A 14,573-nucleotide genomic window follows, 5' to 3' on the forward strand; every position below is an offset into this window, starting at 1 on the left:
GACTTCGTCAACTAGCAGGCATAGACCCAGCAGAAATTATAGTGCCTTTCACTGCTGATGAAATAAAGAAATTATGGGAAGATAATGAACCATGGCAAAGAGCTTGTGCTAATTTTTTGGGAGGCATTAATAACAACTATCCTAAAAGCAAGCGGCTTAACTTCATGAAGAGAACTTCTTGGATCCTTCCTCAAATCGTCTGTGATGCTCCAATAACTGGAGCCCGTACATTCTATACTGATGCCAATAAATCAGGGAAGGCAGGTTACAAATCAGAAGACTTGGGTAAGGTAGAACAAAGTCCTTATGATTCTGTCCAGAAGGCAGAATTATATGCCATTCTTATGGTACTAAGAGATTTTAAAGAACCTATTAATATAGTCACTGATTCACAATACGCAGTAAGAGTTATTTTACATATTGAAACTGCTGAATTTGTACCTGATGATACAGAACTAACTTCATTGTTTATCCAGGTTCAAGATTTGATCAGGAACAAACTTTTCCCTATGTATATAACACACATCCGATCCCATACGGGTCTGCCAGGTCCTCTAGCACAAGGTAATGCAAAAATTGATCAATTATTGATTGGTACTGTGCTACAAGCCTCTGAATTTCATAAAAAACATCATGTTAATAACAAAGGTTTGAAGAAAGAGTTTTCTATTACATGGCAACAAACTAAGGAGATTGTAAAGAAATGCCCTACCTGTTCTTTCTATAACCAAATGCCACTGCCAGCATGGGCTAATCCAAAGGGCAGCCATAGGAATATAATCTGTCAGATGGATGTGTTCCACTTTGCAGAATTTGGCAAATTGAAGTATGTTCATCACACCATTGACACTTATTCAGGCTTTCAGTGGGCAACTGCTTTAAGTTCAGAAAAAGCTGATTCAGTAATCACTCATTTATTAGAAGTCATGGCTATCATGGGTATACCTACACAAATAAAGACAGATAATGGTCCTGCTTATGTCTCTAGGAAAATGAAACGGTTTTTTGATTATTACAATATCAAGCATGTTACAGGTATACCATACAATCCTACAGGTCAAGCAGTCATAGAAAGAACAAATCGAACTATAAAGGATATGTTGAACAAACAGAAAGGGGTGGAAAACACCCCCAGAAATAGGTTACATAATGCTTTGTTAACCTTGAATTTTCTCAACGCTAATGAGAAGGGAACGACGGCTACAGAAAGACATTGGATAATGGAAAAGTCTGCTGAACAAAATCAACCAGTTTATTTCAAGAATGTGCTGACCTCACAATGGAAGCCAGGAGATGTGCTGCATTGGGGAAGGGGTTTTGCTCTTATCTCCACAGGTGAGGAAAAATTATGGATACCGTCAAAATTAATAAAGGTTCGGTTTGAAAAAGAGAAGTCACTTGGAAAAGATAAATAACAATTCATTCACAAGGATGATGTGCATTCTGATGGTAAGGATTACAGATAGGTTGGGGGCAGGGTTCTTTTCTTATCTCCACAGGAAAATACTCATCTCCAAAGAATTTAAGGGACCCTGAATATTTAATTACTGATGGATGGAAAATAGTTACGACCCACTGAGTATCAACAATAAAATTCTTTTTTTTTCTAAAATTTAAGACCTTGTACTTAAAACTTGTAGTGACTTCAGCACCAACCCCTCACTCTTTTTTTTAAAATATTTCTTTATTTATTATGTATACAATATTCTGTCTGTGTGTCTGCCTGCAGGACAGAAGAAAGCACCAGACCCCATTACAGATGGTTGTGAGCCACCATGTGGTTGCTGGGAATTGAACTCAGGACCTCTGGAAGAGCAGGCAATGCTCTTAACCGCTGAGCCATCTCTCCAGCCCAATAAAATTCTATATATACTGTAAGTATTGATTTTTATATCTATTCATATGTTTTATTGAATACTTCTTTATATATGTGTAGAGCTGGTTTTGGAGTTGGACTATGGCTCAGTCCATCTTCAATTCCAAGCCTGTTGATAAGAGATACTTCAGTTTCTGTCTCAGGTCAGGAGCCATGAAATGGGACAGAATAAGAATAATTTTATATTTGATAAACTTTCTTTGCCTTTCCTCATATCTGTGTCTTTCTTTATATGTCAGTATATGTCCTTGTTGTTAATGTTTAAATTTCCCATAACAAGCAACGTATTTTCCTACAGTAATCTTTGAAGTTTCCAGGATGAAGATGGGGTCCCACAACATCAACTCAATCTGGCTTTTATGACGTCATGAATTTTTTTTTTAAGCGCTAATATTAGACCTGTTTTTTGGTACCAACTGCAAGAGACAATTTCGAATGATGCACATTTTTTTTAAAATATTTATTTATTTATTATGTATACAGCATTCCTTCCATGTATGTCTGCAGGCCAGAAGAGGACACCAGACCCCATTACAGATGGTTGTGAGCCACCATATGGTTGCTGGGAATTGAACTCAGGACCTTTGGAAGAACAGTCAGTGCTCTTAACCTCTGAGCCATCTCTCCAGCCCAATGATGCACATTTTTGACAACACTCTGGCCAGACCTTCTCAAAACGCTCAGAGACTAGTTATAATTTTCTTAAGTCAAAGGTTAATTTGGGACTTTTACCATCATTTGCTTTCACAGGGGCCCCTAAGAAGAACGTCGCCCCCATGTCAGCTAGAAGCAATCTAAGAGGACGAAGTCCCCTCTCCCAACAGAGTTTGCCCACAGGGTTAGGGACATCTTTTAGTGGTTGGTTTAGGGTTGAGGGGATGGGGAGATATTTTATGAAATTAGGGGTATATACAAAAAAAAAAGGGGGGGGATTAACTGGTTTGATGGGATGATTGGTATTTGTGACTTACTGTTTTTAGAAAATTATATTGGTACTGTTTCTTGTAAATTGATATATTGAATATTGAATGTGAGTGTTCCTACCTCTATTTTTGTATAAGAGTATGCTTATATTGTATGGATACATCTATCATATCACAATGTACATTTCTACCTCTGGTACTATTTATGTAATAACATTGTTTACATTTTGATATGTAATGACATTGTTTACAGGTGAAGATCATTGTCTTCATATATTGCACAGTTGTTTATTCTCTTAGTTTTCAAATTAGATAGGCATTGAGAATTATATGTTTGTCATATTTATTTTTAGGTTAATCAGGTCTTTCAGATACATAGAGATTATTTTTAGTATAGATAGTATAATCTTCAGCCTCTTTGAAGAGCTGTAGAAAATGGCCTTTAATCTAACCTAGAATTCTGTGCCAACGAGACACAATTACTCCTGGCAACACCACTCTACTCCCGAGAGATCGTTGAGCACCAAAGACACTCCACTGGGAGCTTGTCTTCTTGGCAGAACTGGCCTTTGGGTTAAGAAAAACCCATACCTCAACTACTGACTAAGATATGAAACAGGATTGTCTTATCTTGCCAAGACAGGGTAGGATAATTCTAAGAAACTTCCTTACATTTGATAATGGTATGTCAGTTATCTTAGGCCTTAGCCAAAGTTGGTTGACTCAACATTGCAAACGAGACTTTGGGTGATTGCCCAGGTAGTCAGTTGTCTCTGTCATTTGTTGCACATTTTGGATATCTCTCATTTGTTAAGTAATATTTATTCCCTTCTCAGATCTTTGATGGAGTTGAAGATTATTTAATAGTAGTTATTCTCTACATTATTTAGACTCCTTGAGATAGAATGCCTAGCAAAACTTTTGTTCTCAATATTGTTTGTTATATTTATCATTTGTTATTATTGTTTATAGTTATATTTGGTTTAGTTCTGTCTTATTTAGACAAAAGGGGGAGATGTAGGGTTAAGACAGCCCCTTTAGGGGGCGGGGTTTGCCTCGGGCGAATGCCTACAGATAAATGGGCGCGCGGGAGGCGGATCCGCCCTTTCCTTCCTACCTCCTGTGCCATGCGGGAACTTCGGTTCTGTAAGTTTATCATTAAGTGTAAATATTCTTCAATATCTGCATTGCATTTATTTACGCTGATACAAGCATATGTAAATACATGCAAACATTCATGCACGTAAAATAAATTATTTTAAAAAGAGATCAGGTGCCAGGAGGCAGAAGGTAAATATGCTTGCTGCCAAGTCTGATGATCTGAGTTCAATCCCTGAAACTAACATGGCAAGAAGAACCCACTTCCATAAGTTATCTTCTAACTGCCACACGTATGTACGCCATAAATAAATATAAAAACATTTTCTAAAGAAATTGAGTGTGCCAGCAAACACCTAAAACATCCTAGCACTTAGGAGGTTTGAGGCAGGGAAGCTATTTTGAAGTCAGTCTGGTGACTCTGCCTGAAAAAAAAAAAAAAGACAGATGAGATGGCTCAGTGGTTAGACACGCTTGCTGCAAAACCTGATGATCTAAGAACCCAGAACTCACAGAAATGAACCAGCACCCAATGTTACCCTCTGACACATGCACTCACAAAATAAATTAATGCAGAACTTAAAAAGTCACATTCAAATTTAATTCCCAACATAACAGTACCCAAAGATAATGAGGTCATCAGGGTTCTTCCCTCATGGATGGGATTAGAATGTTTTGTTTCGTTTTCTTGGAGACATGATTTTTCTATGTATCCTTGACTGTCCAGGAACTATGTAGACCAGGCTGGCCTTAAACTCACCGAGATCGCTTACCAGACACTGTCTCCCCAGTGCTGGGATTGAAGGCATGCGCTACCATGCCCAGCTTCCATATGGTGCTTTCAATAATGCAGATTATTTCCAGGTTGGGTAGAAAGACTCACAGATTTCAGGTGACCAGGTCCTATAATGCTGGCCACAGAGCTGCAGCGTTGGCTCAGTCGTTAGCAGTATTTGCAGGGGACCTAGATTTAGTTCCTAGCATCCACATGGAGTCTCACAACCATTAACTCTAGTTCCATGGCATCAAACACCTTCTGCACACACATGGTACACATACATAAGTGCAGGCAAAGCACTCATACACATAAATAATCTAAACGCCAGGGCGATGGTGGCGCACGCCTTTAATCCCAGCAGGTGAGAGGCAGAGGCAGGTGAGTCTCAGTGAATTCAAGGCCTGCCTGGTCTACAAAGTAAGTTCCAAGATAGCCAGGACTGTTACACAGAGAAACCCAGTCTCAAAAAACAGAAGAACAAACAACAACAACAACAACAAAAATAATGAAAGCTACTTGAGTGAGGGAAACTAGAATATGATGGAAATCCTACTGGATCTTAAGAATAGAGGAAAACTATAATCTTGTTTGTTTTGTTTTTTTGACACAGGATTTTTCCGTTAAACAGTCCTGGCTGTCCTGGAACTCACTTTGTAGACCAGGCTGGCCCCGAACTAACAGAGATCCACATGCCTCTGCCTTCCAAATGCCACCACCACCACCCAGCTTTAATATTTACATCTATTATGTCTTCCCTAAAAGGGATAGAGTGCCTGAGTTCAGGGGGTAGGGATTTCTGAGTCTAGTAGATTAGTAACGGAACTACATAGGCTATAAAGCCATAATTTAGGATCTAATCTCATTGTTACAACCTTGGGGCTGTCTCATACTTATCAGCTCAAGGAAGGTACTCGATAGGGTGAAGCATGGCTGATGCCCTCTACAGGAGCAGCCTCTGACTCATCAGGTGTATCCTGGTGTCTCCTTTCAAGTCATGCAGATGTGTCGAATTCCTATTTTGGAGGGACTTACAGTAAGACTACTGGCTTTATTACCAGGGAAACACACACGCTGCTCCATCCTAAGCATCCCGCCCCTTTTCTCTTAACTTCGGGACACCATCACAAGTGTGAAGAGGTTGGTGGGACAGGTGCGTTTTGAGCAAAGCATCTGGGAGTCCTGTGAAGTTCCAAGGGCTGAGAGAAGTTCTAGCTTCATTCGGGACGCTTGGTAACTATTTCCAAAATAGAACAATGAGAGCCAGCAACATCTGCAGATCCTTAGATGCCTGGAGTCACCTTGAAGCAAAAGGAGCCTAGCCCTAGGTTTGAGCTTTAGGCCTTACCGGCTGTGTCACGATTCGAGACTATGAGGTCTCCCTTTCCGAGAGACAGATATCCAACCCAGCCTCCGGCTCCTCACCGAAGGTCTTATCCTTCTTTGGAGACCTAAGGCGCATCGGATCCGGGAGGCTCGGCGTAGGTATTCGCCGCTGCCTCGTAGGTTGGTTCTGGAGACCTGAACCACTCACACAGTATAGTGCCAGGCCGTAACCACCCCGTAAGGACAGACGTTCCACGTCGCTCTGCCGTACACAGCTCCGAGACGAGAACGAAGGCGGCTAAGGGTCACGAAAAAACCGCAACCAAAATCTCATGCTCCTGCCGCCCCAGCAGCCGCAGAGCGCACAAAGCTTCCCGCGAAATTGACGTTGCGCCGGCCGCCGCGCAGGCGCCGCCCCCGGCTCGCCCCTCCCCCCGCACTTGGTTCTTTTTCACTGCGCCTGCGCTCTTTCCCTATTTCTATTGGTCGGCTGGCAGCGGCGCGCCACGGCCGGCGGAGGGCGCGTCCCGCAATTGGTCGGTCGCCGCCGGTGGGGGGTGTGTCCCGGTCGCGCCCCGCCCTCGGCTCCGCTCGCTGGTGTGCGCGCGGCGGTGGCGGCGGCGCGTGGCAGGTCCGGCGGGCGCGAGGCGGCGGCGGTGGCCCGAACCCGGCCCAGCCTCGTCCGCCCTCGGCCCGCCCGGCCTGACCCCGGCCCCGGCCTGACCCGGAGTGCCGCGGCCTCGCTCCGGCCCGGCCCGGTCAGGAGCCTCCGGAGGGAGCGGCTCCGCCTGCCGAGAGCGCAGGCCCGGCCATGACCGACTTTAAATTGGGCATCGTGCGGCTCGGCCGGGTGGCCGGAAAGGTAAGCGGTGTGGGAGCGGCGGCGAGGCCTGCGCGGGCTGGGACACCTTGGCGAGCAGCTGCGCGGGCCTGCTTGGTTCGGGCGCCGCCTTCCTCGCGGGGACCTGCCCCGCGGCCGTGGGCGCGCCCCTCGGCCTCAGGACTCGTGTGGGACTGGCTTGCGCGGAACAGTTCCCGGCGTTCGTCCTGTGTGGCCCCGGGCGGGCACTTGCGGCGGCTCCGGCAGCCAGGCTGCACCTGCGGCCGCACGGTTTAAACGCGGCGGCCTCCCGCCGTAAACGCCCTCGGCCCGTAGCTCTGAAGCCAGCGGAGTCGCCGGTCCGCAGTAGATCTCGGCGGCGGTGCGTTTTAACGTTGTCCAAGGGCTGGCCACGTTCGGTCACTCGAGTCGCAGGCTTTCCTCGAGCACAGACTAGGGGCCAGGGCCCTGGTCTTGGTGGGCTGGAAGGCTCTCAGGTGCTCCTCGCTCGGGCCACCACCTACCACATGTTGGAGCTGGGCCCCGAGGCATGGTGCCGTTCAGGAACTGTGGACTTTAATTCTGTTCCTCCCTCCCCTGGCTGCAGCTGCTGCTGGGAGAGAGGAACAGACAGAAAATAGGGGCAGGTAACTGAGATCCTAGAAAGCTCTTCCAGGAAAGTAAGACCAACCTGTTTTCCTTTGCATTTTTTGCAAGAGCTAAGGATAGGGCTGCTGGAACTTTCTAACTAGGGAGGGATGGGAGCCTAGACTCCTTTCGACTCGGTAACTAATTGCAGTAGCCTTGGCCCTTAAAGCTTTTACTAGGACCATCTGAGACCAGAGGAAGAAGCGCTCGCTATCCAATGAGCACGTGCAAAAGCTACCCAACCTACTCAATATGCAGTACTTAAAACATCAATTTTCTATCGCAATCCCATTCCCTTCCTCTGCTTCAGTAAACTTGTGATGGCCGAGTTTATGGGGGCATTAAAACCCCAGGACCACTTGTCAGGCAGGGTCTATCCGGTATGGATGGGCCCTGAAGCCTACTTACTCTGGAAAATGTGATCACTTTTTTTTTTTTTCCCCAAACGGTTTCTATGTGTAGCCCAGGCTGTCCTGGTACTCACTCTGTAGACAAGGCCTGGCCTTGAATTCAAAGATAATCCTGCCTCCCGAGCGGGTCGAATTAAAGGTGTGGAGGTGTGGGCCACTACCACCCTGCCTTGTTTTACTTTTAACATACTAAATTTGACTAATTCGACTTTTTTTACTTCATAGTTTTTTTGTTTTGTTTTTTGTTTCTTTGTTTTTTTTTTTTTTTTTGGTTTTTCGAGACAGGGTTTCTCTGTGGTTTTGGAGCCTGTCCTGGAACTAGCTTTTGTAGACCAGGCTGGTCTCGAACTCACAGAGATCCGCCTGCCTTTGCCTCCCGAGTGCTGGGATTAAAGGCGTGCGCCACCACCGCCCGGCTGTTTCTTTGTTTTTTGAGACAGGGTCTCACTATGTGGTCTTGGCAGTCCTGGAACTTCACAGAGTTCTGTCTGCCACTCACTACCTTGGAGTGTTGAGATTAAAGGTGTGTACCGCAATGCCCAGCTTCGGCATTGCTATAGGCTGTGCTAAGTCTCCACTTAAGATTTGGTTACTTTCTGTCTCATTGGAAAATATTGCAGATTCCTGCTATTGCTAGTTATGGTGTTACTGTTTCTTAGATTGATCTCAGATGTAACCTTTGAAACATGGTTTATTTTCAGACCAAATACACACTGATAGATGAGCAAGACATACCACTGGTGGAGAGCTACTCCTTTGAGGTAAGGATTATTTTTGTTTGATCCTCAGGAAACATGAAGATGAATTTCCTTCCTGGTTTTGGGAGAACAAGAGTATAACCACTGGTACTTAGGAGCACTCAGCTCCCAAACAGGTTGTGACAGCCTGTATGTCCAGTAGATGCTGCCCAGTAGAGTTCATGTGAGCTCTTTTGCCCTGATTACTAATCTTTTGTTTGGGTTTGTTTGGTTGGTTTTTGGCTTTTCTTTTTTTCTTCTTTTTTTGTCTTTGTTGTTGTTGTTTCGTTTTGTGTTTTGTTTTATTTTTTTTTGAGATAGAGTTTTTGTGTTTAGGTTTGAAGGCTGCCCTGGAACCCACTCTGTAGACCAGGCTAGGTTTTTGATTTTTCAAGACAGGGTTTCTGTGTAACTTTAGAGCCTGTCCTGGAACTCACTCTGTAGACTAGGCTAGCCTCAAACTCACAGAGATCCACCTGCCTCTACCTCCGAACTGAGTGCTGAAGTTAAAGAATTAGATATCTTAAACCAAATGAGCAGACCTGTTTTTTTTTTTTTAAAGATTTATTTATTTATTATGTATACAACATTCTGCCTCTGCCCGCATGCCAGAGGAGGGCACCAGATGTCAGTACAGATGGTTGTGAGCCACCATGTGGTTGCTGGGAATTGAACTCAGGACCTCTGGAAGAGCAGCCAGTGCTCTTAACCTCTGAGCCATCTCTCCAGCCCGAGCAGACCTGTTTTTGAATGTTGCTCTCCTCCAGTCTCTGCACCTTGATTGGGGAGACCATGCTGCCCTTAGTGTATCCTTGATAAAGGATTACAGACTCTGCTGCTCCTCTGCCACCCTCTCCAGTAACTTTTACATCAATCATTTCAGTCTATCTCAGCACCTCACACTTTCATAGCTGCTACTTATCCAGGAATTATTTGTGTCCTTTTTGTTTTTGTGTGGGATCTTGTTAGGCACCCTCAAGCCAGCTATGAATATTCATTCTCCCTGTCTTCACTTCTTGAGTGCTGAGATTACAGATACGGACCATCACAGCCAACTTTCTGGGCTTTTTGTTTTTTTCCTCTCAAGTATTTTTTTCTTGGGCTTTACTTATTTTTTATTTTATGTGTATTAATGTTTACCTGAATGTCTGTACTAGTCACAGACAGTTGTGAAGCCACCATGTGGGTTCTGAGCATTAAATCCAGGTCCTCTGAAAGAGCAGCCAGTGCTCTTAACTGCTGAGACATCTCTAGTGCCACCTCCACCCACCCCACTCCATTTCTGGACTTTTTTAAGGATGCGAAACTTTATTGCTTGGTGTCTACAATATTTTCCAAGTTGTTCATGAGGGTTTCTTGCCTGAGTGGAGCAGGAAGAAGCCCCTGTGCTTCTCGGGTCCTTGAAGCAGGATGTCACCTGTACTTCTGGCATTTTTCTAAGCTGCATTTGAAATGTTGCTGAGAGTTGGAGGCTTTCCAACAGACCTACTCTGCTTTATGCTCCTCAGGCTCGAATGGAAGTAGATGCCGATGGAAATGGTGCTAAGATATTTGCATATGCCTTCGACAAAAACCGAGGAAGAGGCTCAGGCAGGCTTCTGCATGAGCTACTGTGGTGGGTATTTTCCAGCTGCTAAGTCTCCCTACCTAACCCCATGTGAGCTAAGGATACAGTATGCCTGAAGGCTAGAGAGCACTCCACCTAGTGGAGTCAGACTTAGCCGTATCTTCCCTAAGTCTGGGAGTTTATTTTAGTGGCCTTTACTACTAATCCAAAGGGAAGTACATATCACTTTAAACAACTTGTGGGATTCTGATGAGACAAGGCCTTGTGGAGGAAGGGTTCTGCTTTTGGATCCTTCTGTTGAGTAAGACTGCATCCCTAGAAAATGGACTATTGAACCTGGGTGTTAAGGTGGGGTTTGAAATGTTGAGACCTTCCAGATGGAACTTGTCTCTAGATTATGTTGATACTTTGGGGGTTCTATCCATTACCCTCTGAGCAAAGCCCTTAAATCAGGGGAAAAATCATCAGCCTGGTCCTGTGTGTGTTGGCCACACTGATATTGCTTGGCTTCCTCTTGGTATCCCCCTTCGGTAGGGAAGGGCCCAGTTCAGACCTCATGATTGGTATTTCTGTGTGGTTGGACATTAATGCTCAAATAGAAGTGCTTGAGGGTCTTTTCCCCCAAGGAAAAAAAATTGTCTTTCCCTAGGGAACGACACAGGGGAGGTGTGGCTCCCGGGTTTCAGGTGGTACATCTCAATGCTGTGACTGTGGACAATCGTCTGGACAACCTGCAGTTAGTACCGTGGGGCTGGCGACCCAAAGCTGAAGAGACCTCCAGCAAACAAAGGTGGGTCTTTCCTGGCTAACACCTTACTCCTAAAGGCCATCCCATGTTTCTGTTTGGTTTTTGCTCTTTTACTGTGAGTGTTTTGGGACCTGCCACCATCCATGTGTGTTGGGGGGATTTTTCTTTTCTTCATGGAAGAAAGAAATATTTTTTCCTTTTTTTTTTTTTTTATTTATTTTTTGGTGTGTGCCAACACCACCTGGCCTCCCTTCGTTTTTTGTCTCCAGAATCTGATGTTGATATCCTGACATAAAACCAAAAGTCAACAATATAAATAACTAACTCAGTGTTGAACATCCGAAACTCACTCATAATCTCTGAGCTCCACAGAGTTTAGGCAGGTCTGTGCCACTTCTAGCTCTGCCATCCACAGTATGCCACCACTTACCTTGTAGTCTTTTTTTTTTTTTTTTTTTTTGATTTTTCGAGACAGGGTTTCTCCGTAGCTTTTGGTTCCTGTCCTGGAACTAGCTCTTGTAGACCAGGCTGGCCTCGAACTCACAGAGATCCGCCTGCCTCTGCCTCCCGAGTGCTGGGATTAAAGGCGTGCGCCACCACTGCCCGGCTTTACCTTGTAGTCTTATGGTAGGTCTGCTCCACATACTCAGCTGTCCTTATTGCTTATCCCACAGTCCTGGCATTTCCAGTTTACTAGGATTTTCAGCTGAGGCTGCTCACTTAACCAATGGCCTCTCCTGGATCTCAGCTGTTTTCCATGAACTCTTTAGTCCTGAAACTCCATGCCTCCAGAACCATTGCTGTGTGAGAGCACATGACCAGGTTTGACTCTGCTTGAGATGTAGCACTGGCCCCTTCTAGGTCACAACCCTGGTGCTAACTGACAGGAAATACTTTCTACAGGATTTCATCTCAGTGATGTGGTTCTTTTGTTAATCACAGCTGATTGTTCAGCCCCAGCTAGATTCTTAATTCAAGTACATCACATGAACATTTCGCAAGCTAGGCTTCCATCCTCTACATTTCTTTCAACACTCTGTTTTGTTTGGTTGGTTGTTTGTCTTGATTTCTTAAGACGGGGTTTCTCTGTGAAACAGTCCTGGCTGTCCTGGAACTTGCTTTGTAGATCAGGCTGCTTCAAACTCAAATCTGCCCACCTGCTTCTGCCTCCCAAGTGCTGGGATTAAAGGTGTGTGCCACCAATGTTTGGCCTCTTTTAACACTTTCTTCTTCTAAATGTTCACAGAACAACCCATTAAGCTTGGAACTGGCTTTCCTAGCCCAAAGTTCCAAATACCTCCACAATCCTCCACAAAACAACCTAATTAAGTCTGCCACCGCAGTATCCTATTCTATGGCATTAATTTCTGTATTAGTTATTTTTCTGTGGCTGTGGTAAGACACCATGACTAAAAGCAACTTAAGGAAGAAAGAGTTTACTTGGGATATAGTTCCAAATGGATAAGAATCTGTTATGACCAGAAAGCATAGAACTAGCTGCAAACATGATAGCCAAACATGATAGTTTACATCCTCAACCACAAAAAAAAATGAAGCAGAGAGCACAAAGTATAAGTAACCCAAGTATAAGTAACTCAGCCAGCCTCTAGTGACATACTTCCTTCAAGTCTGTACCTCTTAAACCTCTCCAAACAGCTCTGCCAACTGGGCACCAAGTGTTCTAATACCTGAATCTCTTAGAGGGGGGCATTTCTCCTTTAGGCCACCACATTGGGCCTTCTTCATGTAGCACAAGTCTCAGCTTGCAGTTCCTGTTGCAGTAGTCAGTTACTTCTGGCTAGGAGGAATTTTCAGAAAGGAAGGATTGCTGTGACCTAAAAGGGGAAGTAGTAGACTAATGGTAGTTGGTGCTTCCTAGGTTAAAGGGAAGGATGGTGGTCTTCCTGGAGGCACCAAGTAGCGAAGCTTACCAAACTCCATGCTTTTGTGTGTGCCTGTCAGCCCTAGCATTGGGGAGAGTGATAGACTAGGCTTGTGTGTTACCGAGAGACAGGTCTCTTTCTTCTTTCTTTTTCTTTCTTTCCTTTTTTTTTTTTTAAATATTTATTTATTATGTATACAATATTCTGTCTGTGTGTACGCCTGCAGGTCAGAAGAGGGCATCAGACTCCATTACAGATGGTTGTGAGCCACCATGTGGTTGCTGGGAACTGAACTCAGGACCTTTGGAAGAGCAGGCAATGCTCTTAACCTCTGAGCCATTTCTCCAGCCCCTCCTTTCTTTTTTCCTTCCTTCCTTCATTCCTTCCTTCCTTCCTTCCTTCCTTTTTTTTTTTTGGGAGACGAGATTTCACTGTATAGCTCTGACTGCCATCACACCTGGCTAAGATTAAAAATTTATTTATTCTTTGAGTTAGGGTTTCTCTGTTATCTGTGGCTGTCTTGAAACTCACTCTGTAGACCAGGCTGGCCTCGAACTCACAGAGATCTGCCTGCCTCTTCCCGAGTGCTAAGATTAAAGGTTTGTGCCACATTAAATGTTTTTAATGTGGAGTGGTTAGTGCATGCAATAGTGGTGGGCAGGCCAAACTCAAGTTGCCAGAACTGGGCAGAGCCTACCTGTCTTGGATAGGTATTTTCTCTCTTTGTGCTGACCTGGTGTGACATACTTTCTTTCAGGGAGCAAAGCTTATACTGGCTTGCGATCCAGCAGCTTCCCACAGACCCTATAGAAGAACAGTTCCCTGTTCTGAATGTGACCCGGTACTATAATGCCAATGGAGATGTGGTGGAAGAGGAAGAGAATTCCTGTACCTACTATGAGTGTCACTATCCTCCTTGTACAGTGATTGAGAAGCAGGTATGGTGTGCTACACTGAGTCTTGGCCACTTCTGCCCAGCAGTATGGGTGTAACGAGGCAGGTTTTTCCTGGAGACGCCTGGTAGCCCTGGGTTTCTACTCGGGTGACTTCCTTTGCTGCTGTTTCTGTCTATACAGGGCATATGCTCTTCAGCTATAGTGCCTGTATAGTCAGTCTCTCTCTCAGTGTGTGCCTGTGACTTTTGAGGTGGGATTCTTTTTTTTATTTTATTTTATTGGTGTTTTAGCCTGTATGTATATCTGTGTGAAGGTGCTGGATCCTGGAGTTATAGACAGTTTTAAGCTGCCATATTGGGTGCTGGGAATTGAACCCGGGTTTTATTGTGTTTTTTCAGATGCTGAGATACAGTTTCCATACATTTTGTTAGTGTGATATTGAAGCCATAGTGTTTTGTGTTTCAGCTTCGGGAGTTCAATATCTGTGGGCGTTGCCAGGTGGCTCGATATTGTGGCTCTCAGTGCCAGCAGAAGGACTGGCCTGCCCACAAGAAGCACTGTCGGGAGAGGAAGCGTCCGTTTCAGCATGAGCTTGAACCAGAGCGATGACGGGCTGAAGTGCTGCCACTGCTGCAGGTTCAAGGTTTCCAGCTCGTAATGAGCACAGTGGAAGATAGACTGGCAGTTGAACCTGGAGGTGCCAAAGAAGCCAGCAATGGATCCAGAGCAGCTGCCATAAGACCTCACAGCAACATGAAGCCTGTGGGGACAGTGCCCCTCCAGTGTTCACCCCTAGCAGAGACAACGGGAGGCTCCCTAGGACCTTTCTCATTATTTATATGTTAATATGTTTGTAAACTCATGTA

The 14,573-nt window shown here is 44.9% G+C and overlaps 1 protein-coding gene across 1 annotated transcript; it reads left to right on the plus strand.

Annotated features, from left to right (window-relative positions):
• The first annotated feature begins 6,593 nt into the window (after positions 1-6,593).
• Positions 6,594-14,316, plus strand: Zmynd19 (zinc finger MYND-type containing 19). The gene is made up of 6 exons (XM_041674731.1): positions 6,594-6,860; positions 8,578-8,637; positions 10,122-10,228; positions 10,830-10,970; positions 13,569-13,749; positions 14,173-14,316. The coding sequence occupies exons 1-6, from the start codon at positions 6,810-6,812 to the stop codon at positions 14,314-14,316; spliced, it is 684 nt and encodes a 227-aa protein (XP_041530665.1). The 5' UTR covers positions 6,594-6,809.
• Positions 14,317-14,573: the final 257 nt, after the last annotated feature.

Source organism: Microtus oregoni, unplaced genomic scaffold (assembly GCF_018167655.1).
Source record: "Microtus oregoni isolate MIOR12 unplaced genomic scaffold, Mior012 000025F_ref0000491, whole genome shotgun sequence".
NCBI classification, from domain to species: Eukaryota; Metazoa; Chordata; class Mammalia; order Rodentia; family Cricetidae; genus Microtus; species Microtus oregoni.

Excerpts from the sequence above, each read along its gene's own strand:
- Zmynd19 (XM_041674731.1), top strand. The coding sequence starts at position 6,810 with ATGACCGACTTTAAATTGGGCATCGTGCGGCTCGGCCGGGTGGCCGGA. Across the intron at positions 8,638-10,121 it reads TGGAGAGCTACTCCTTTGAG|GCTCGAATGGAAGTAGATGC; the intron begins GTAAGGATTATT and ends TATGCTCCTCAG. Across the intron at positions 13,750-14,172 it reads GTACAGTGATTGAGAAGCAG|CTTCGGGAGTTCAATATCTG; the intron begins GTATGGTGTGCT and ends TTTGTGTTTCAG.